The 23,850-nt window shown below is 39.7% G+C and overlaps 1 protein-coding gene across 11 annotated transcripts in view; it reads right to left on the bottom strand.

Annotated features, from left to right (window-relative positions):
• Positions 1-23,850, bottom strand: part of LOC143358660 (dystrophin, isoforms A/C/F/G/H) — a 930,016-nt gene that overhangs the window by 160,951 nt on the left and 745,215 nt on the right. For all 11 annotated transcript variants that reach the window (XM_076795970.1, XM_076795971.1, XM_076795965.1 and 8 more), the window contains one exon: positions 19,721-19,893. In XM_076795970.1, coding sequence (XP_076652085.1) covers positions 19,721-19,893 — 173 coding nt within the window. The remainder of the gene's footprint in view (positions 1-19,720; positions 19,894-23,850) is intronic.

The raw sequence follows: 23,850 nt of genomic DNA, 5'->3' as shown, positions 1-23,850 counted from the left end.
CGTCCCCACTACTGCGGGATATACAGTGATTTTTACGTCGCCAAGGCCTGGATGATAAATGTCGCGGAATTTGCTCAACTACTGCGGGATACACAGTGATTTTTCTGTCGCCAAGGCCTGGATGATAAATATCGCAGAATTATCTCCACTACCACAGGATATACAGTGATTTCTCTATATATGTCGCCGAGGCCTGGATGATAAATGTCGCCGAAACGTCCCCACTACTGCGGGATATACAGTGATTTTTACGTCGCCAAGGCCTGGATGATAAATGTCGCGGAATTTGCTCAACTACTGCGGGATACACAGTGATTTTTCTGTCGCCAAGGCCTGGATGATAAATATCGCAGAATTATCTCCACTACCGCAGGATATACAGTGATTTCTCTGTATATGTCGCCAAGGCTTGGATGATAAACGTCGTGGAAACATCCCCACTACTGCGGGATACACAGTGATTTTTATGTCGCCAAGACCTGGGTGATAAATGTCGCAGAATTATCTCCACTACCTCAGGGTATACAGTGATTTCTCTGTATATGTCGCTAAGGCCTGGATGATAAACGTCGTGGAAACATCCCCACTGTTGGGGGGTATACAGTGATTTCTCCACACAGGGTGTCCCACGTAACACTTATCACGATTTTTCAATTACTTGCGATAGTCTGACAAAGAAATATTTAAAACAAAAGTTGATCAGTTTTCTATTGGTTATATATTACAATAAAAAAGTTCGTAAAAGTTTTTTTCAGTATTGTCAAGTTCACCTTCATTTTTTAAGATGGCACTTTGTATTTTTGATTGAACAGTATTATAGCCCGTATCAAGTTGTATTCAACCACTCAGCATACCATGACCTTCGGATGACCTTGAAGGCAAAGAGGAAAAAATTAAAAAAAGATGACAGTACGGTGTACTAGGTCGTTGGATTCATCTTGATACGGGCTAGAATACTGTTAAGTCAAAAATACAAAGTGGCATTTAAAAAAATGAAGGTGACCTTGACAATACTAAAAAAGAAACGAACTTTTTTTTATTACAATGTATGTATGTGTTACGTGGGATACCCTGTATATGTCGCCGAGGCCTAGATGATAAATGTCGCGGAATTATTCCTACTACCGAAGGATATACAGTGACTTCTCTATATATGTCGCCGAGGCCTAGATGATAAATGTCGCGGAATTATTCCTACTACTGCGGGATATACAGTGATTTCTCTATATATGTCGCCGAGGCCTAGATGATAAATGTCGCGGAATTATTCCTACTACTGCAGGATATACCCCGTGAGGGGCCAAGAAGTCCGAGCTAAATTATTAATTACTATTTTATTTTATTTTTGCATGTGCTTTCTTATACGAATTTAGATAACATTTCCACTAGATTTCTCTTCTGGCAAGTTGATCCCATTTCATCGTTTACTTAACGGACGAAGAAACGATATTCCGGAAACCTTCGGACCAGCGGACATCTTTCAAAGAGAAAACTCTCGAAGCCGTTTTGCGTCCCGCGAGCGAGGACCATGAAACGTTCAGAACAAATATCCAGCCAACGGTGACGGTCATTCGTTCCCGTGTCCCCGTTCGACCGCGTTTCTATGTTTTCGCTTGGTCGGATAGCAGTGCGGGGATGTCACGTAAAACTATCTTCGATTTGCCATGATCAGTCAGGAGGGAACGGGAACCAGAGAGATCGGGCGAGAGAAAGAACGGGAAGAAATTCGCGGCGAAAGGATGAGAAAACGTTGTACGTGACAGATTTCAAAGTGTTCGCGAAACGGGGAGAAAAGAACGGCGATGCACAGGGTTGACTGATAAGGGTCGACGGTGATTCATCACGATCCGCGATTATCGACCTGTCACTTCCGGTTCGGCTGTCCCAACGACGAATCAACTATCGGGATTGTTCGATATCGACTATTTTCGTGTTCGCGGCATCGATATAGTAAAAGTATTCCCACCCCTTTGATTATGGTTAACGTTCGCAGCATCATCGTTTACGGTAGCGAATGCGTAGTTTCGCTTCCCGCTTTCTTTTTTCCCTTCCTTTCCTTTCGGCGAACTCTTTTCCTGTTATCTATACAGATGTTTGAACTGTCGCAGCAAATATGGTTCGTTCGAATCGAAAGATCGTAGATTGCGAACGCCGATGATGCTATACGGTTCTGACTTGGCAAATATTTCTCCCCTCGGATCGAATAAACAAGACACGTTATTGACATGGAGACGGAATGTTGCAATATGTTCAGACATACTTGTCCGTTAGGCAAATGTGAAAGGGTAAAGAATCGCAATTTATCGAATATACCAATACTTTCGCGGGTTTCCGTAACGCTACAAAGAAATTTTTTTGTCACTTATGTTGCGGGAAATTCTCATGGAAAAGAAATCAATTTGCGCGAAACGATCGATAACATTATGTTAAAGGGTATAGCCGGATAAGAAGGTCAAAAGTGCACCTAAACCAAATTGAATTTGCTATATACTAATTAGTGTTAACTTTGGAGGTTATATGGATTTCTGACAGAGTGCGCTCGAAAATTACCGGTCTTCGATTTTTTCTACTAAGTACCCCCATTTTGAAAAATCTGTAAAAAAATAAACTTAGTATTTCATCTAACACTGTAAAAATATAAACTTAGTATTTCATAACTTTTACAAAAGAAATCGGCGTTTCAAAATTTTGTTTATTTTTTAACATTCGGTTTCGGAACTAAAAATTCTGAAAAAATTCATAGATGTGCATTCGAGTAGCTGATATATGCTTGATTTTCTTCAGAATTTTCAATTGAGGAGGATAATAGAAATTACGGGAAAACCTGATTTCCTTCGTCACCTCATTACTACCCCCATGTCAACACATAGGGTTGAAAATTGGCACTGAGCATTTTCCTTGGATAAGCTATCGAATGGCCTGTTGCAAGTTTCTTAAACAGGTAAAGTAAACAATTACAACCTACTATACTAACAAACGTTAACGACTTCTACACTCTTTGCTTATTGTAAGGAATTTTTAATAGAAAACAAATTCTAAAGGAAATATTTAGTGACAAATATAGACGAACTATATAGAAGAACCATATAGAACTACAACTATATAGAAGAACTATGTAATTAGAATTCGATCTATACGATTCTGTTTCTGTTTTGGAGAAATCAAGTCAGAACCATAACCGCCGATATTCCACCGCTAAGAATCGACTTCGCTCGCGGAGCGGTCTCCGCGGAACGGTGAAACTATAATTACGATTTATTGTGCCAGCGAAACTCCTGAGCTATATTTCAGTCTAGCGGAATCCCGTTTCCGGGATCGTTTCATTGTTCGTTCGCAACGAAGGCGAAGCGTCGTTCATAGGGCCGAAAGCCGGGAACAGAAAACACGGTTATCGCGAAGCGCGCGGTGTCTTCAATTTCTCGAGCGTCGTTGTTCCGTCAAGAACGTAACAAAACGCGGAGGATAACACGATTATGGCCGTGGCGGTGGAACGACTGGTTCGTAACGAAGCCCCCAAACGATCGTTTCCGGCAGGCCGGAATCAGGCTTCCGGAAGAACCACGGCGCGGCCACGCGAGAACAATTTCCGGGCGGGGCGGGGCGGGGCGGAGCGGGTGAGAGACGGCATTAAAGAAAACGTAGCCGGCGCGGAACGATCTTTGAAGTCTCTTCGCCGGGAATGACGACACGTAAACGCGAAGCTGCGTGGATCCTCGCCTCTCTCTCTCTCTCCCTCTCTCTCTCTCTCTCTCTCTCTCTGCTCTCTGTGCGCCGGTTTTACAGTGTCGATGATTCGTCGAGACCCGCGCCCCGTGTGTTCGACAGCATCGCCTGATGCTTCACAAACGACACTCCGCGGCGCAGGTGAACGCAACAGCGCGTTAATCGGTCTGCGAGTAATGGCAGCCGGCATGGCACCCGTGCAACGGTCTGGAGCGTCTTTAATTATTACTGCCGATTCGTGTACCCAGCCGTGCTGCTGCTGCTGCTGCTGCTGCTTTGCACACCGGTTGACATCTCGTCGCGATTTCTTACCGTGCCCGCTCGCAAAATCGGCCGTGTTGACTTTCACTCGGCTGCGAGTCTTTAGGGAATGGTTCATGCTTTTCACTTTTCTTTAAAAGCTTTCCGATTACAGGACAAGAAGATGGCACATAAGTTTGGAAAATGTTTTGTTAACTTAACAACTAGCTCTCTATGTCGTATAATGTTTCAGACAAAATTTACTTGTTCTTTCCTGTAGAATCTAAATATGTAACGTTTTATAGGGGGTTCTGTTTAAAATTATAAAGGTACCCCGGCGGGCCCCTTTAAAGGGAAAGGGGGGCGCCACTTCAAGCTTATGTAACTAGAAAGGCCCTTCAGATCCATGCAATTTAAGACCAAGAACTTTAAAATCGATGGCATAGTTTTCAAGATATTGAGCTGTTAAGAGTTCTGTGGACCACCCTGTATATGTCGCCAAGGCATGGATGATAAACGTCGCGGAATCATTCCCACTACCGCGGGGTATAACCCGTGAGGGGCCGTTGGCAAGACCCGCGTTGTTGACATATATCGAGAATTCACTGTAGTTCTGAAGTGAAAATAAATATTTTTTCCTGCAAAAATAGAAATATGGCAGGAATTTAGTCGGACAAAATGATAGCTGCACACAAATGAAAATTTACTCACATTTACCAAAGATACTGTTACGTTAATATTTCGTGTCATTGTTTTTCGTAACAATTTAAATAGCTTTTTGATTTTTTGTCTTATTCTTGGATCATTTCTTGGACAATGCACTTTTCAAGTCATTAACTCACTGCCTGTAAGTGATTAATATTTTCTCATCGTTTTCATAATTAAAAACTGTGCAACGGGAAGATGTAAAAAATTTCGATTAGCACGAAGATTCTAGGTAAATTCTTCTAATATGTGATTCATGTATCGAATACCGATCGAACATTATGCAAATTATTAAAGAATTTAAAAAGATACAAGATACCGAAGAGGTATCACCTTTTGGAGAAACTTTACTGCTATATCTGGAATCATGAAGTTTTACGGTTACAGTTTTTACATTGGGTTGCTCATATCCCGAAATGGCCACATGTTAAAAACTGGGTTAATGAGTGTATTCCATAAAATAAAATCCGCACTAGCAGACTAGTCCATCAGAATGGTATTGTGTGCACGAAGATGCACAGGGTGATTCAAACTCTTTTACAGGTATAGGGTTGTTACCACTGGGTTCGTCAAAAAGTTTTTATACCGGCACGAAGAATTTTTCGTCGAAAAATATTGACCTCTTCCCTTATGACGAAAGATTTAATAATTATCAGCATTTTGCAACGAATAAATTCCAGATATCAACGCATTTGTTACGGCCTCTCAAAATTATTACGAGAGAATCTGTTGGGCTCCTAATTCTTGAAAACGATGCAAACAATTTTAATTTTTCTTTATAAAAACCCGCAGTTCACTCGCGGTGGCTCACCCTGTACTGCCGTGAAATTTATATTTAACGGACACCCGGTGATCATGTAAAACGCGTGCTGCAATGTTAATCTCGGTCTGTAAAGCTATACGTATGCATGGAAATTGTTTAACCTGATACACCTGGTAATTATGAAACAGAATACAAACGTTCGTTCGCGACGGAGTGAAATAACGAATTTATCTTTAATTCTCAGGTTTGTTAAGGGGGCCGGCAGGCATTTGGCCTTGACTGTCACGCTATGTTACGCTATGCCTTTTTTTCTAGACATTTTACGTCTTAAATAAGTAAGTAATCAATTAAAAATGCACACCACCGTGTTTGTACATGTCTTCGCTATGTCTGTATAGAGCCCTTTTTTCGATACGAACACTAAATCTCGCGAAATTAAGAGAATCTCTCAGCGGCAGTCATCTTGTGACGTCATACTTGCTTGAGAATTCGAATTTTCTGCCGAATATTACAAATTACTCCACGATGAGGTAGAAATTCGCAATTTCGGCTCTATACAGACATAGATTGGACTTTTAGGAAACACAATTGACCACTTCTAAACTGCTCATTGCAATATCGAAGCGATAGTTTGAAAATGTTTTGACCCATGCATACGTATATGGATTTCAAACCCTGCCGGCCCCCTTAACAAATGAGCTGTAACATAGATTTGCATAAATATTCCTAGTCGAGCGCCAGCGGAACGGCAATCGACCGGCAGGAAGTACCGAAAATCCTCCTCCTCCTCCTCCGCGGGATGATTTTCGAGCAGTTCCAATTCGCCTGGCAGAAATTCTCGTGTCCCGCGGATTTTTTTTTCAGAGGCCGGGGGTTTCGGAATGGCGGCGGCGGCGCGAGGACTGAAAAAAAGCAGCGCGCCCGGCCGGATGTTGAACAAGTCCGAAAGGTCCGCGTTTCCGACGGCCGGATACGGCTCCTGCCCTTTTCGCGTGCGTGCCACGGTAACTAATTGCTCCTGCTATCGATTTTACCCGCCAACGGTATCTTGTTTGCGCGAGTTCCGTCGCGTCGGGCCGAGCCTGCCCACGAAAGTCGTCGTTTCGATTTTTATCCCGGCCACCGCACCGACGGCTCCGCGGTTATAAATCTCTGTCCGCGACGGCGAAGAATAAACTTCCCCGCGATTTTTATTGTCGCAATTCCGTCACGATGAAGTTTATACGTCCGACGCCCGCCCCGCCGACGCCCGCTGATAGAATTTACTTCGGAGACCGTGAAGGGGGTATCGTTGCGTGCATCGTTTGCTCTTTCAATCGGCAACGAAATACATTCTGTTCCTTTCGTTTAACCGCGGATCCCGGGGCGCACAGCGGGCAATTTGGACAAAATCGGATTCAAAATCAAGGAACTTTCGATAGGAACGAGGTAGAGCGATGAAATTTTTTGGAAATGAAAGCTGCAACTTTGTAGAATATGGGAAAAATAGGGAGATTATTACCGTCCAATCATTTCAACGAAAAAATGACTTCATTAGTTTTTGTCACAAAAATCTATTTTTTGCAAAATCCTGAGGTCGTAGACAAATTTTGAGACCAGATTTGAAAGCAGCGTGAAAAAATCTATGGGAAATGATGTATAGCATGTTAAAAAAACATTTTTTCCGCGTGTGGTATTGGAAAAACTAAAATTTTCTTGAATTTGTACGCGTTTAACGAATTTTCTCGATGTTAAAAAACGTTCGTACCACAATCTCTCTATTTTTCCCACATTCTACAAAGTTGCAGCTTTCATTTCCAAAAAATTTCATCGCTCTGCCTCATTCCTATCGAAAGTTCCTTGATTTTTAATCCGATTTTATCCAAATTGCCCACTGTGCGGCGCAGCGATGGGAGTAAAGCATTTCAACGAATCATTCGTTAGTACGTAAAAGTGACGCGACTCAACAATTTTTATAATTACTTCTATTGGTTCACCATCATTGAAGTCACTCTAACTTTTCACAGTGGTAACGTCGCAATTCTAATTCAATTATTCCCAGGAAAAACGACATAACTTAAAATATATTTATAAAGAACAAAAATAATGAAACGTACAGAAATAATGAATTTATAAATTGTGGTGTACTTTATAACTACTGTACATGGCAATTAATCCAGTAACTAAATAACTACAAATTATTTTACATTTCTAAGTTGGTTATATGCAATAAAAAGAAATTGGCAATTTTAGGTAATTTTCATATGGCTCTCCTGCCAAATTTCCTTGTTTTGACTTGTGTCACTTTTGTTATGGATGAACGAGATATTCGAATGGCAATTTGAAATGTTATGAAAATTAAAAGAATTGAATAGTATCAATATACCATATATATTTATATAAAATCAAACGTGGAACAAATGTTATTAATAACTTTCTTTCTTTGATTAATCATTAAAAAATATATATATATACTACTAATCTATATACACTTTCGAGCTACTAAAATGATTAACCAAAGAAAGACCGTTATTAATAACATTTGTTTAATGTCTGATTTTATTATGCTCAATTTAGTTTCTCTGTCTAAACAAACAATTATTATACAACTATTTGACACGAAGAATTTACTCCAGTAGTAATTATTTAGTAAGCTCGAGCGACCGACAATATGTACAATTTTATTCCGGGATATAAGACGAAGCTTTTCATTTCGAAATAAGATAATCGCTATCCCCTCTTCTTCTTCTTCATCCGAAATACAACGAAAACTTTAGTGAAATGTCGGCGCGGGTTAGAAATGACCCCGGCATAGGCTTAGATACTCGCAGGAGTCCGGGGGTTAGTTAAAAGTAGAACGAAAAAGCTTTGTCAGTTTGAAATGCATGTTTTTTTTAATTTTTCCGGAAAAATTCTCCCGCTGGTGGCGTGCCAGTCGACTCAAGTCGATTTGCCTACTCTCTGATTGGCCGATTTCTGTGGTGGCGCGCGGTTCAAATTTACTTCCTCTGTAATTTGGCGAATGGAAGCCTCATTCATACTGGCACTTGTGTTCAATTTATTTCCATACTAGCTTATTTAAAATATTTAAAATAAAATTCAGTTTGACATTAAATTTGGTTATTTCAAAATTTCAAAAACATCATACATTTTATTCAGAAACATAATCATGTAAGACGCCCTGATGGCTGCGCTTATACGGGAAAGCTGTATTTACGGAGGAGATAAAATGCACTCCACATTTCTGAACTATAACGTAACTGTGTTAGTCCGGTTACGAGAAAAGTGGATGAAATACAATTTCCCTGTTGTACTAAAAATTCCTGTGCCCGGAATACGTGGGGAATAGTCTTGGCCTATAAACTAATTTCAGTTCGAATGGAAATGCTGCGCGACCCCGGTGATAAAACGATTTTGCAGGAGCACTGGCTCTTTGAGGTAGGTACGCGAAAAGGTACCGATTCCTTGTTTGTTCGCGACGACGTAGTTCGTCCCGTCGCGGCGGCTGCCTCTTTTGTAAACCTTACCTTGAAATACTCGAGTCTGGCTGTCGGGAAGCTGAAGGATTGTGTAATTCGTACAGCAAACAACGGAAAGGCAGCTGTTGCGCGAGCGAAAAGGTTAAGACATCTGGCTGCGAAAGCTGTTGCCAGTATCTCCCGATGAAATTAAGCTCAACTATTCTTTGAATGTAAATCGAATCGCCGTTCTGCGTCGATTGATGCTTCCCCGGCCGAAAGAAATTCGAGCACCGGCAGTTCATTTCGTTCCGTCGGGTATGCAGTGAATCGGCACGGATTTTGCAGACTCGAATGTTATTATTAGTCTGCGGATTTTATGGATTTTCGGCGGAAATGGGAAGGGAGAATTTAAAGTAGTGAAAGGATGAAGAGAAACTAGGGGAACGTCGATGTATTATTTTTAACTTAATAAAATTTTTCAAGAGAGAACTTTTCACTTGCCACCTTTTCCTTGAAGCTAGACTGCGGATTTTATGTATTTATAACAGAAATCAGTAGGTGTAATTTCAAATAGCAAAAATATTAGAAAAATTTTAATAAGAGAGAAAATAAATGTCTACTTCACGTCAGTTCAAATTTTTATTTTGCATAAAGATCCGCAGTCTACTCATAACCGATGCACAACATTTTTGTTATCAGTCTAGTTATTATATGGCACTGAAATACTGATTATTATATATTCGTTTTATTAATTATTATTAACCCCCCGTAAGCAACCTGGGTCGTTCACGTCCGCAGAATAGAAAATTAATCGTGGACATGAACGACCCAGGTTGCCTACGGAGGTTTAATAATAGTTAATGAAATGATTAAATACAGCTCGAATCAGTATTTCAGTCACGAAATTTAAAAATCCTTCATCTAAAATATACTCAGTCCAATTGAAATGTCGTGGACATGTCGACCTGGGTCGTTTATGTCCGCAGCACGTTTGACGTTCGAACGATTTAAAATAAGAACCTCAATATTTATTCCTGCATTTTTTTAGACTTTTTGAAAGCCTAGAGCAGTAGAAAATTAATCGTGGACATAAACGACCCAGGTCGACATGTCCACGACATTTAAATTGGACCGAGTACAATATTTTAGATTTTAAAAATTCCATTTCCATAAACACTGACAAATCAAATTTCGAGGCTAAGCAAAATTGTTTTTATATGCGTAGAAGTGTTCGAGGAGATGCAATCAATTTTTACGTTGATAGAAGATTATTTTTAAGTCAAGAAATAGTGTTAACAGCGTGAGGGGGGGGGGAGGCAAAGAATTTTTCGAGTATTATCAAAGCCACTGCGAAATTCTCTTAAAAAAGTCGCCCCCGTCGAACGAATCCGGTTGAGGGGTGAAATCCTCTCGGTGGAACGGCAGTGCCGAGCTAACACGAAACTTTTGCCAGTGGTATAACATATCGGCGGTATCGGTGTTCCTGGGCTCGTTGAAATCGGTGCCAGAAACGATCGTCGGTCGAATTATCGGGATCAGCATTCCGGCGGTATTTGTGGGCTGATTGCGGGTCAGCGTGCAACGGTTCGCGAACTGCCGCAAAAGGGAAGATTCGCTCGCCGCCGATAAATATGGCGGACGTTCCGGATGAATCGGGGGAAGAGAAAGAATACAGGAAAGAAAAGAAAAAAAAATCGAGGTGATTTTATTTTTTTTTCTGAACCGGACAAGGGGAAACGTCGAAAGGGTGGACCGAGAACGGGGAGACGTTTCCGGTTGCATCGTGTCGCTCCTCGCGTCGAATACGCTTCCGGTGATCAAGCTCCCGGCAGGGTTGGCTCGAAGCCGGCCGCGGCTCGGCTCGGACTAATTAATGGAGACTGATTGCTCGACTCTGTCCGGGTTAAACCCGGTGCTGACTTCGCTTTATCGGCGCTATTTAAATTTTCGAGTCCTTCCCGGAACCGCTGAATGACTCCGACCCTTTATGAGAACACTTTGAGCCGCAGAGATTGAAATTAATTCCGCTGGATGAGGGTTGGTCCCGTTATCGGAATTACCGGAACAGTTTCCACGCTACTCGGACTGCCGTCGCTTGGCGTACCGCGGCGGGAACGGAATTTATGGTCGCAGCCATTTTGTTGCGCTTCTCACTTTTGGAAATATTTCAAATAGTTTACGCCAAGTGCACGCCTATACTTCGTTGGTTTATTATAATTCGAGTAAAGATCTTTGTGCAAATTATCGTCCGCTTGCTGTCCTTTTCAATTAATATTTACAATAGCATCTTAAAGATCAACTTTGTACCTCAATACAGGCTGTTTTTGACAATATGGAGAAACTTTGTTAATCAAAGGTTTTCGGTATAAAGAGGACTACAATATGGCAGTAACAGTTTTTTTGTAGGTGAAAGAATATCGGAGATTTCAAAGTCAACTTCGTTTTTTAAAACAGAAACATATATTTTTCTATGCACTCTTCGATGCAACTCGCCATTCTCTATAAAAACGGATTGACCCATGTATATAAAAAGATTTTTAATTTTGTTGAATTATGTAGGTGTTATTTACCATATTTCGCGTTTATAAATCAACATAATGCAATAAGACGAACGTCAGAATAAGACCATTTAAGCCGTTTTGAAAAAAGTCATTGTTATGATCAACTTTATTTTTCCTATTCTTGTATTATTAAATAACTTGTTTCAATCGTGTGTGGCTCTCATGGGCAGTGGTGTGGCACTCAACGCGTTAATGTAAAAATGTTTTTTTCTACTTTACAAAACAACGACACGAAAAATCTTTATAAAAGATAACTATTTCTCGTCCAATTACAATATTCCCGGCACAAGCGGTAATAGATATTTTTGTTCAACATTTTTTAGAAGAGAAATAGCTATTCCCTTATTATTAATTTCGCAAATACAGAATTGAAATTTGCGATCGTCAGGATAACCGTGAACTGAAATGTAGAATCTCGATTTTATAAAAAATTGTTTCTCCCGAGTGAAATTGCAAGGCGAAAGGCCATGGTTGAGGTATTTAGTTTTTCAACGAAACTGTGGCAAGCTTAAAAGGAATTGTGAAACGTTTGTTATACCAGACCTCGCCCGTTTTCGACTGCCGTTTAGTCCATCCTCTTGAAACAACCGAGTAAGGATTAAACGTTCTGTGAAGTGGCTTCCTTTATTTACGAGACAAATTCCTAGAGGACTCCGCCCTTTACGAAAACTTTACGTTGCCGAAGGATTATTAAACTGTGCTCTCTTCGCGTCGTCTAATATCTCTGGAGAGTACACAGTCTAGATATCAATAAGGAACTCCCGGGGTATTCTCTAATAAAATATAAACGCTCGCGGAGCAGCTTCGTGTCCCGGGTATTTGGATATTATGGGAACGATGAAATGGTTCCTTGGATGCTAAAACAAACCGGCCAGGTTTGCTCAAACAGAAGTCGTGTCTTTATTAACCTCTTGATGACTGAGGTCTCTTGAGGAAACATTCACTATACCCACGAATATCAAATTTTCTCGAAAAATTTCACAGCGATCGTTTAGACGTTGCTAGATAACGCTACTGCGCGTACTATGTCTCTTCATATTGTAAAATTGTTTAAATACGTTGCTACGTCTTAAAAATCTTGCAGAAATAAGGAACAAGAATTTTATTTTATTTTTCAGAGAGTTGAAATTAGTCATCAGTGGCAACAGTCACCATCGGCGATTTTGTTCTAATTAAAATATGCTGTAGTCCATGTGAAATTAGGGGTGATGGGGTTTAAGTCATCATTTTGCCGGTTTAAAAATTACAGGCCTTCGAACTTTACAATTTTTGCCCATTTTAGCGAAATTGGCCTTCACTTACGAATTTTTATCTCAGGAACTGTATGTTGGATTGAGTTAAATTTTTTTTGTTTTATTCATAAAAAATTGGGCTACTGTGAAATAATTTTTTCCACCTCGAATATGACCATATTTTTTCAAAATTTGAAAAACTTTGGCCTCTCTTCGAAAAATTCGCATAAAAAGAATTTGTTTACATGTTTACAAGTTAATTATCCAGGTTGAAAAAATTAGTTTACAGTAGCTCAATCATTCCTGGATACAATTAAAAAAATTTAAATAAATTGGAAAAACAGTTCCTCAGATAAAAATTCGCAAGTGAAGCCCATTTTCGCCAGAATGGGAAAAATTGCAAACTTCGAAGGCCAGTAATTTTTAAACAAATTCTAAACCGGCAAAATGGTGACTTAAACCCCACCTAATTTCACGTGGACTGCAACATATTTAAGATTTGGCATGGAATGTCCATTGTATAATATTTGTTGAGAGAGAGACTGAGTGTCCGATTCAAATTATATATTGTGGTTCAGCGGGATGATCGAAAACAGGTGCTTGGTAAAATCAGGCTAGAGTTATCGAAGCAGCGTTAGCAGGTAACTCAGGCCCGACCCAGGCAATTGTGCATCCTGTACGTGTACGTTATAAATGCATGGTAGTCTGAAACTCCATAAGAAGATTAAGAAAGTTTCAGTGGTGTGGTAGGGTCTACGAGAAGCCATACAACTTTTTAAATGAATGATAATATAACTACATTTATTACACACACAATTTTAGTGACGTTACCTACTTCATTGTGCTCGTTAAAGTATCAAAATGTCACCATTTGAAGCAAAAATCTGTGAGTCGAGGAAATTATGTATCGTACTAGTTAGGGAGGTCTTCATATTTCGTGTACTTTTAACATCAATTATTTAGAATTAAAATCATATTTAAAGTTTCATAGATAATCTACACAATGTTTATAATTGATCAATTGAGTGTTCATCAGTTGAATGTTTATAATTTTCATTGAAAATACGATCAATTTGAACTGTTATTATTCTTGATACAATGACCTATTCAGATTTCTGTCGACGACCCTGTACACAGGTCAAATTGGTTTGACCGATAGGCTCCTAGGAAGAGAAAGGCTCCTAGGTGGGAGAAAAATGGAGTACGTAAAAATCCACTTCAACGGTTAAGGGTTAATTTCGTGGGCATCGTGTTTATTCGACACGGAGCTCGAGCAGAGTGAGAGATAAAATTGGAAAAAGCGAGAGAGAGCTCCGGCGGCTCCGACATTGTAGGAGGGAACGGCGTGAAAAATGGACGATCCAACACGTGTTATCAGGTAACCGTGAAACGGTTAAAAGCGCGGCCCGGCAAGACCGAAACGCGAGCCTCGTCGATGTCGAGCGGATACACGCGTCGAAATTTCCCTTCGGCTACCGTCAAAGCGTTTAACTTCCGGTCGCAAAATTTCCGCGGGAGTTTCACCTGCCGCGTATTCGCATAGTTCGTTCGTAGCCAAGTTTACACCCCTTTCCCCCCTCCCTCCCTGCCACCCGCTCCGGCCGAAGTCGGGAATTAACATCGCTGGAGAAGTTCCCGCAGGAGAATCCGATTACGCGGTCGCAGGTAGCGTCCCCAGGATTCCCGTTCGGAGGCCGTCCAAAAATATAGTGTAAGGCAGGGACGCCGCGGCGTAATCGGGCCGGGAATGGGTAGCGTCGCGACGCCCTGCGTCGCCCGGGAGAATCTTTTTATTCCCGAGTCGCGCAAGGAACCCGATAAAAACCGCGTGCAACTCGTGCGTGGCATACTTGGCGCGGACGACAGAAACAAGAATTCGCAATTTCCACGGATAAAAATTTCAATATGGCCGCGAGGCAATCCGTGGGCATACACGCGACTCGATAGCTGAGTAGGACGGTGACTGGGAGGGGGGATCAAGATTTCCTGGTACGCATTCAGAGCCGGAGGCCGAAACGGCTCTGAAAATAACTTTTAGTAACGGTTACGTACCGGTTCTAAACGATTGTAAGAACCGAAGCGATATTGGAACAGTTATGAGCGAAAAAGGTTCCACGTTCTCGGATAAAACGGGAACATACTCTCCACGTGCTTGCGTATTTCGGAATATTCTGCAGCTTATGTATCGTGCACGGATCAGTCAATAAGCAAGTTACACTGTCCTCTAACTTTTGTTCTGGGAGAGATATGGGGAGTGGGGAAGCCGTGTTAAAGTCAATGCATTGTAAGTTCTCCAACTCGCTTGCATCAGTTAACCGTGCACTACGGCGCAATAGCTATTTACGTCGTGCAACAAACGCAGTCAAGTTGGAAACTCGTGGCTGACCAGTGAATTCCTGACATTAAAACTGGAATTTTCGGCATTTTCTCGCCAAAATCTACAGGATTGCATAGAAAAAAGTTACAAATTCCTGGTTTCCTAAGGTAAAGTTTAATCCGTACTGCAATGGTGTCCGATTGCTTTAATAAACTGTTACTGTCGAATGACAGAAATCCAAGGAAATTCGGTCAATTTATTACAAACCGGTCGCTGCTCCTACTGTTATAAACGTTCGAACGAAATTTTCACTCGTAAAACATGAACGGTGAATCGATTACACCGAAACGTGAATAACAAATGGACACCGCCTCGGTAGAGTTACGGTTCTTGCTCTGCCTGTACGCAGGGTCTCTGTACATCAGGTCCGCTCGGTGGTAATTTTTCATCTAAAAATTTTGAAGAACTAGCAACCGTCCCTTTTCATCTTCTTTCGAGAATTGAAAGATGAATGGGTTTTTTCAGGGCAAACGTTGGAAACCTGACGCGGCAATTTTTCATCCGCCATTTTCAAAACCTACATGACAGTCTCTTTGCTTCTTCGATGCGAGTAGTAATCAGAATAAAAAATCATGGGACTTTGAAAATAAAACTATTCTCTTATTCTTGTTAACGAATCATAATTATGACGATTGAATGCTGGAGATTTTCGCAGAGCAATTTTCTGTCTTTATTGTAGCTTCAAAAAAATTAAAGATAACGTATTAAATTTCGTATTTCTAGAATAATAAAATCATACGATGGGCATTGTAACGTTAATTTTTGTATTATCTTCGAGTCTCTTAAATGAATCTACTTCGTCTTTGCAAGTTCTCAATATTTACTATTTCTAATATTGCATGGTACAAAGTGGGAGTCACTCGAGAAAACATGTTTGAATTGCCAGCTCCACTAGAGAGGAATTATACTCGCGAATTAACGCTATTGAATGACAAGGTTTTAAGATCGGGTTATCAAATTCCATAACTCCAAAGTCAACACGTGTTGACTTTCACAACTTCGGGAGCAATCGGAGTAGAGTTAGTGGACTCTGAAACGGTGTACAATTTCATGGTTTCCAAGTTGCAGATATCCAGTTACAAGACTCGAAAGTGGCGCGTATTGAATCATAGCACTCGGAAGCAATCCACACTGAATTACGTGACATATGAAGTCATCGGTCTCGAATTACGCCACTCACAAATTTCTCGATATCGAATTACACGATTCCAAGAGCCCCTTTATGCAATGAAAGTCAAATTAAATATTATACATGTCCATATTGAAAATCATATATAGTCTTTAAATCTTGCTGTACACACAATTACCAATTTTGAAAAACAGAAAAAGACGCTATTTCTTTTATATTATGATTTTTATAAAAATGTCTACGAGAATGGAATACCAAGTTTGAAAATACAAAAAAGACGTTATTTCTTTATTATGATTTTTATAAAAGTACCTACGAGAATGGAGTACCAATTTTTAAAAAAGAAAAAAGACGTTATTTCTTTATTGTGATTTTTATAAAAATACCTACGAGAATGGAGTACCAATTTTCAAAAAAAGAAAAAAGACGTTATTTCTTTGTTATGATTTTTATAAAAATACATACGAGAATGGAACACCAATTTTTAAATAAAAAAAAGATGTTATGTCTTTGTTATGATTTTTATAAAAATACCTACGAAAATGGAATATCAATTTTTAAATAAAAAAAAACCGTTATGTCTTTGTTATGATTTTTATAAAAATACCTATAGGAATGGAAGCCATGGAAATTTGCAATAATAAAACATAAAAGAATATTAGGAATTGATTTTCTGTTGTGTGTAAAAGCTAATGAAATATTGCAATTCTGAAAACTATGTGCGGAACAAAGGATTATAGCGGGAGTGATAAATCATGATCAAGACTATGAGGATAAGGAAGGGTAAAAGTTAAAATCGACCACGTCAAAGGATGGAATTAAAAATGGTTATCGATCGGACCTACGTAGAGAGCTAGATAGATTTTGAAATTTTACATGCAAATATAGGTCCGTGTAATCCGACGAGAGAGTTCTGTATGATGACAGTAGAGATTCCCAGCGCATCGCAGTCAAAGCAGCTTTGCCAATTTCCTCTCAAAGTTTCCGGGGAAATCCCACGCGGATATATCGTATACCGCTGATAGAAATGTTGTTGGAAATCTGGTCTCGGCATCGGTGAAAGATTTCGAGATGGTTTTTCAACGCTGTCTGTTTTCGCGACAATTTCTGCTCACGAAGGGCATTGCCGCGACGCATAACTGTTACGCTATCAAAGGAGAATGGCGCGCTGAGAATTTCCTGGTTCATAGTTAACCTACTGCGTGTGCACACCCGCTGCCCCCACCACCGGCTGGCAAATCTTTGGAATTGTTCGCGCGTCAAAAGCCAATGGTCCGACAACGTTGTTACGAGAATAATTCATGGTTTGTTGTTCCGTGGATTTTCCTATGTATTTTTCAAAAAACTCTTCCGATCGTTTCACAAGCTTTTTCAACTGTGTTACGCGTTGATATTACATTTATCAAGCCCAAGATTAAACTTATTTGACAATAATTAATCTCTTTGTTTGGCTGACGTTAGTCCCTTTTTTAGATTTGTTTTTATACGTAGATTTAACCCTTTGCACTCGGCGCTAGTTTCAATCTAAAATTAAATTTTTCTTCCGTCTTACAATATTTTCATTTTACTCATACGAAACTGATCTGATTTCTACGTATAATATTGAAATGTTTAGTAATCTATTAAATTGAAATTTTGTAATGTACAAAATATTTTGTAATATTTTTTGTAATTTCTTTGAAATAATGCCACAACAATTTCTAGTGGTGCTTCAGAGTCACCACTCGAGTGCAAAGGGTTAATATCTAACAGCTACAAAATTATAAAAGCTATTAACACGTTCGTTATCAATATTTATATCGACAACAGTATTTACGGTATTGAAAAATTACAAGAAATCAATTTTTCGAAATTCCCGAATATTACGCAATGGGTACTTCGTTACAATAAAATGTAAAAGCAATTTCTATCTGAAATATAAAATAGTGCTTTTAACAAATGTGTTTTTAGCGAAAGTGTTGAAGCATGATTTTCATTGAAAATAAATATTCAATATGGTGCAAGAAAGACGGTAAATTGTTTGTTCAAACTGACATATATAGTACATGTACAGTATGAACAGCATTCATTATATTTTTTATTTATTATTATACAATATCTTTACGCGAATTTAAAGAATTAAGTAACGTTATTTAAAATTAGATTCCACGCTATTTTATTTTTATTCTTTGACAGCGAATAAAGTACCACGCGCGAGTTTCATTTGGGATTCCTCTCGCGTTAAAAGTTACCGTTCTACCGCACTCGCGCCATTTTTCCCCGATTTTTCTAAATCGATTGTCCTTCGGCGTGAACCGTTTGACACCGGTTTAATGCGTGTCCCTTTCTCCCCCCATTCATACATGGAACGGATTAATAAATCGATTCGGGCCCCTGTGAAATGGAATCTGAAATCAGGTTTTCGGAAATGAACAGTCGACGAGTGAAAAAGCGAAAAATATCGTTTGGATCTGCCGCGTGACAACCCGTTTCCGGCGTTATCTAGGAATCGCTCTTGCGAGAACGTGAAACATATTTCTGGTGACAATATTACCGAAAATGTATATCCAGTGACACAGTGGAAATTCGGGGAAAAAACACGTGTCCGCTGATGGGACATTTACGAACCCCATAAGGGAGACAAAAAATCGATACAACACAGAAGTCTCATTGTTGCGAGCGTTCAGTGTTACATAGGGTAAGGGACCCAATTACCGCGCCTACATTAATTATACTAATTTTTACAGCATAATGAATCCTAAAAAAGAAATACTAAATTTTTTTCATTAAAATCAGTCAAAATGGCAAATTCTAACGTTTTTAATTTACAACTACCGAGATTGTGAAGATGCATCCACGAGAAATTATTCAACAAATTGATTTCCTCGGGTATATACTGTAAAAAGGGATAGCTAAAAATGTCGATAAATAAATTCTCGTTATTTTTATAAAATAACGGAGAACAGTAATTTTTAGTGATCCGTAAACCTGGTGTTAATATCCATTGAAAAAATTGGATTCTCCAAATTATTCAAAGGATTTAACGAAACGAAAGAAATTAGTTTTCGGTGAACCCCTCTTTTACGAAGTCGATTAAAGACGAATTAAATTCAACGGGAGCATTCGGAGTCTAATCGGTGTCATTAGAGCCGAGGACGTTCATCGCGTTAGGCGCTCGTTCGCATCCTCCAGAATATTTTTCGTTAGCCGGGTTTATTCTCGAGTATGCAAATCTTTCAAGTTCCGGATTTCAAACTTCCAAATTCCTAATCCCCGATCTGTATAACGCGAGGTTCTCACTTTTCCTCGCGCGAACGTTCGTCTCGGCACGGCGCACCTGTTACCGTTCACGGCTGTTGAAAACTTCAGCGTTCCACCTGTCATCGTTCTCACCGTGAACGTTAATTGGATTCAATAGAACGAAAAGAGACAAACAAAAAAAAAGAAAGAAAAAGAACGAAAAAGGAAGAGGGCAAGGGAGGGGGGTGTGGAAACAAAAGGACGAGTGCCCAGCGATTCGCGAGAACGAAAGAGAAAATGGAAAAGACGCGGAGAGTCGGTTGTCGCTCACCTTATCGCCATGCTCTTCGCCTTCAAGTGATGCCATCTCTGGTTCATCTCGTCCAGACGTCGTTGCAGCATAACAGCGTCATCCTGGCTGGCCAGAGAGCTCAACAGCTTTCGTCCTGTGCCGTTCAGGGACGCGTAAACGTCTCGATGTGTTTCGATTTCCGATTGGAGGTCCTGTAAACAGAAAAACAAATAGGTTCGTGAGATCCTACGAACTACGGGACAAGACACCTGATATCTGTTTGGCAACTTCCCGATCTCGTCGTCCTCCTTCGAATCTCCCGACGAAAATTCCTACGACCGGTTCACGTTTTTCCGAGTCAACAAAATGTAATTTGATCCTTTCGTTACAGCAGTCGCACAACGACCATACAGCGCGAGCGTAGAGAAGTACCATAGTTTCTTTTTATAGAGCTGCGCGAACGTGATATTTACCCAGTAAAGACACGAAAGCTTTTCTTGCCTTTTTAATTAAAAAAAAAAAAAGAATTAAGCTCTGAGCATCGCGCGCATTAAAACGAAGGAGCTCATTGCTGCGGCAGAAAAATTATCAGGAGTGTTTCTAAACTGCGGTGCGAATTGCAACACCGATTAGAAACGGAGTTCGCGTAGTTGCCAGATCAAGACTTGTTCCCCCACTCTAATTTCCCCTTCTACCGTGCTATTCCCCCCACGCTTCCGCCACGGTTCGGTCACGTGACGCTTTCCGTCTCTGTCGTGACTGTGTCACAGTGTCACGTGACTAACTCGATGCTGGCAGAGAGGGGGTAAGTTTTTCTCCTCGATTCGTGCTCCCTCCCCTCATCTAGCGATTATGCTTCTGCTTAACGTTTCAGGTTAGGCACCTATTCGGTACACGTGGGTAGGATACGATTCCGAAGAAGCAATTCTTTAATGTATTATTTTACATAGTTAAAATGCGTCGATAAGGCGCAAAATTAAATCGAAAAATAATGAAAAGAAAAAAATACAGTGTAGCATGTATAGAAAATTCGAGACGGAAAAGTAAAACAAAACGCGGAACGACAAGCTTCTAGAAGTTTCGCGAAGGGAGTTTGTAGGCAATCACGCGGGGAAGCGACGCGAGGGGAGCGCTCGAAAAGTCGAATCACGCTTAACGACCGGGTGTTGATTTCACGTTCGCGGATAGCAACGAATTTATATAAATAGAGGGATCACGGAGGGACTCGGTCTATTTGCTATTCCGAGAGAGAGGACGAGGTAAGGACCACGGCCGCTCTTGGTTAGCATTAGCACCCCGGCAGGAGAGTACGGCGATAATACCTGGACGCCTGTCGGGAGAACGGGAGAGGACGGGAGTCTGTTCCTGGTCGCTCGTTCGACATGGAGAGTACGGCGATAATACCTGGACGCCTGTCGAACGAGAGAGAACGGGTCAACTCCTGGCCGCCCAGGGCTCGGCAGGAGAGTACGGCGACAATACCTGGACGCCTGCCGAGAGGGAACGGAAGAGTGTTCCTGGCCGCTCGTCTCGACAAGGAGAGTACGGCGATAATACCTGGACGCCTTGTCGAGCGAGAGAGGACAGAGCATCTTCGAATCGGTTGCGAAAATACCACGGAACCTAGCTAGAGTATACGTGTGATGAGAGAAAGTTTGCATGATTGTGATTTATAATGCGAGCAATTGAATGAATTTATACATATACCTCACTTTCCTGTACCCCTGTTCCTAACCCAAAAATAAATTCTTTTATCCAGCATATCCTGATTAAATCCTTACTCATGGCTACAACAGTAAAAAAATTAAAAGCAAAGTGAAGTGTACGGAAAGAATCAATTATGGAAGTGAAAAAATTTAATACCTCAGGATTTTTTTAAATTAATACGTATATACTCGTATATTTCGAATTCTAATCCGCAGTAATTGATACGCTTTTATTTTTTAATATTTTCTTATGTTGTATTAAGTTTTGAGTGCCACCAATTTCTTTCGTATTCAGAACACATTCTTTAATAAAAAGCTTACACATATTATTATTTCATGATATTTTCGGAGAAATGCGAACATAAAGTACGACCGAAGCATGATACCGCAGTAATCGGTACATTTACTCTACTCGATGCCCGGCTCCGGTTCAGAACCCTAATGTCTCTGGAGATGTAAAAATATCGGAATTCTCTAGATTTCGAGAATTCGATACGTGTTCTGAGGAAAAGGTCTCCTCGAATGACCGGTTTCACATTTTTTATTCTATAATTATCCCGCCACTAGAAATTATTAAATAAATTTCTTCATTCAAGCACTTGTTGTTATAAAAATTGTGAGACATCTAAATAAATTCAGTCTTGTAATTTTTATGAAACAGTATATTACCAGTCACATTTTGCGGTCGGTACGGTTAGGGTTGAACTTTTGCATACTCTTAAATGCACAAATAATAAATCATAGTAATTGACACAATGTTAACGTGTAGCTAGTCCTATTAAATATAATTCGAATATATTAACATTTTTCATCCGACGGTTGATTAACAGTCTCTTTAAGGCTTTCTTAATCAATTTAATTATTTAATATCGGGATTATAATTTAAAATAAGGTGATTACGTTTCCTTTTGATGTACTGCAAATATTGAGGAGTTTATTATTATTAATCTCCCGGTAAATTAAAGTATTAAAAATAATAAATACGAACGAAACATATTTCACATTACAAAAATATCCCATTGGTATAAAAATACGACTTTTACTCTGATTAATCCAGACTACGAAATTTTATAATTACGTAGAATATTATGGTAAAAAGTATACCTGAATATGTAAATCTGATTTTCTATTCCACTCGTAGAAAAATTTTAATTAATTTCCTGTCGCCAAAAGTTTGTTTGTCATATAAAGTATTGTCGATCCGTGTTCATAAAAACACTCGTATAGTGAACTTCTCTGATTTTTGTAAAATAATCTATGAAAATTGGAATTTGCATAATTCGCGTCCATATTTTTTGCAACTTCCGTGGACAACCTGAGTCGTTTATGATCACGACTAATTTTTTTACTGTTTTAGGCTTTCAAAAAATTTAATAAAAGTCTCGAATACGTATTGAAGTCCCCATCTCAATGCATAATCATTTGAGCACCAAATGTTTGAAGCATTAATGGGAAAAATAAATATTGTCCACGGAGAGTTAATGTAACAATGCGTATAAACACAGAGGGTTGACACGCTTTCACTACATTAATTATAAAAATATGTAAGATGTGACTTAAAATGGCAAAAATATAAATAATTGTGAATAATTAGTATAACAATACATATATATATAAAATATGTATAAAATAATTAGTACCCGATACCCACATGATTAACGACTAGACTGCGGATTGTATTTATTAAGTTATAAAAACATAAATTACAGTTAAAAAATATAATTTATTATTTACTAAAACAGTGAAAAGCTTAAAAGAGTTTAAAAATGTCGATAAATACTATTTTTAACGTATAAAAATTATTAATGAGCAAAATCAATTTTTACTTGGCTCTTATAGATTGCAATTGCTTTGTAAAAATTTTATTTCGCATAAAGATCCGCAGTGTAGTAATGACGGTGAGCTGATATCAGGGTCGAAAGGATTGATAGTTCATCGAATTTTTCTCTTTGAGGCAACATATTTTCCACGTGGAATTACGAGAATTTATGCGTCGAACGTCCAGGATTTTCTCTACATATATGTGAACATTCTGGGCGTTTCGTCATCGCGATGACGTGAATTGCGGCGAACGCTTGGGCAAAAGTGATTTATGCCCAGTTCTCATGTAAATCGTCGGCAAGGGTGGAGGAAGAGGGGGTGGGGGTGGGGGCTGCGTTGACGCGCGTCGTCCGCCGCCAATGAAAATAAATCGAGGCCGGTGCAACTGAATTAAGAAATATTCGCGAGTAACGTTCGTGCTCCCTCCCGAGGCATTTTTCATTAACCGATATTCGAATATCGTAGTTTATTGCGGGCCGCCGTACCTGGAATTAATAGCAAAATGGACCCCTTTACACAGCCACATTTTTGTAATCAGAAGCTAATTAGTTGTCACCAGACTGCGGACTTTGTTAAGGTGTAGTGGACACAGCTGGTCAGAACACAAAAGATAGGGACTTTATTAAAATTTTTGTTGGCTCT

Source organism: Halictus rubicundus, chromosome 11 (assembly GCF_050948215.1).
Source record: "Halictus rubicundus isolate RS-2024b chromosome 11, iyHalRubi1_principal, whole genome shotgun sequence".
Classification (NCBI taxonomy): Eukaryota; Metazoa; Arthropoda; class Insecta; order Hymenoptera; family Halictidae; genus Halictus; species Halictus rubicundus.
The sequence above is the reverse complement of the archived record's forward strand: the minus strand, read 5'-3'. Positions and strand labels throughout refer to the sequence as shown.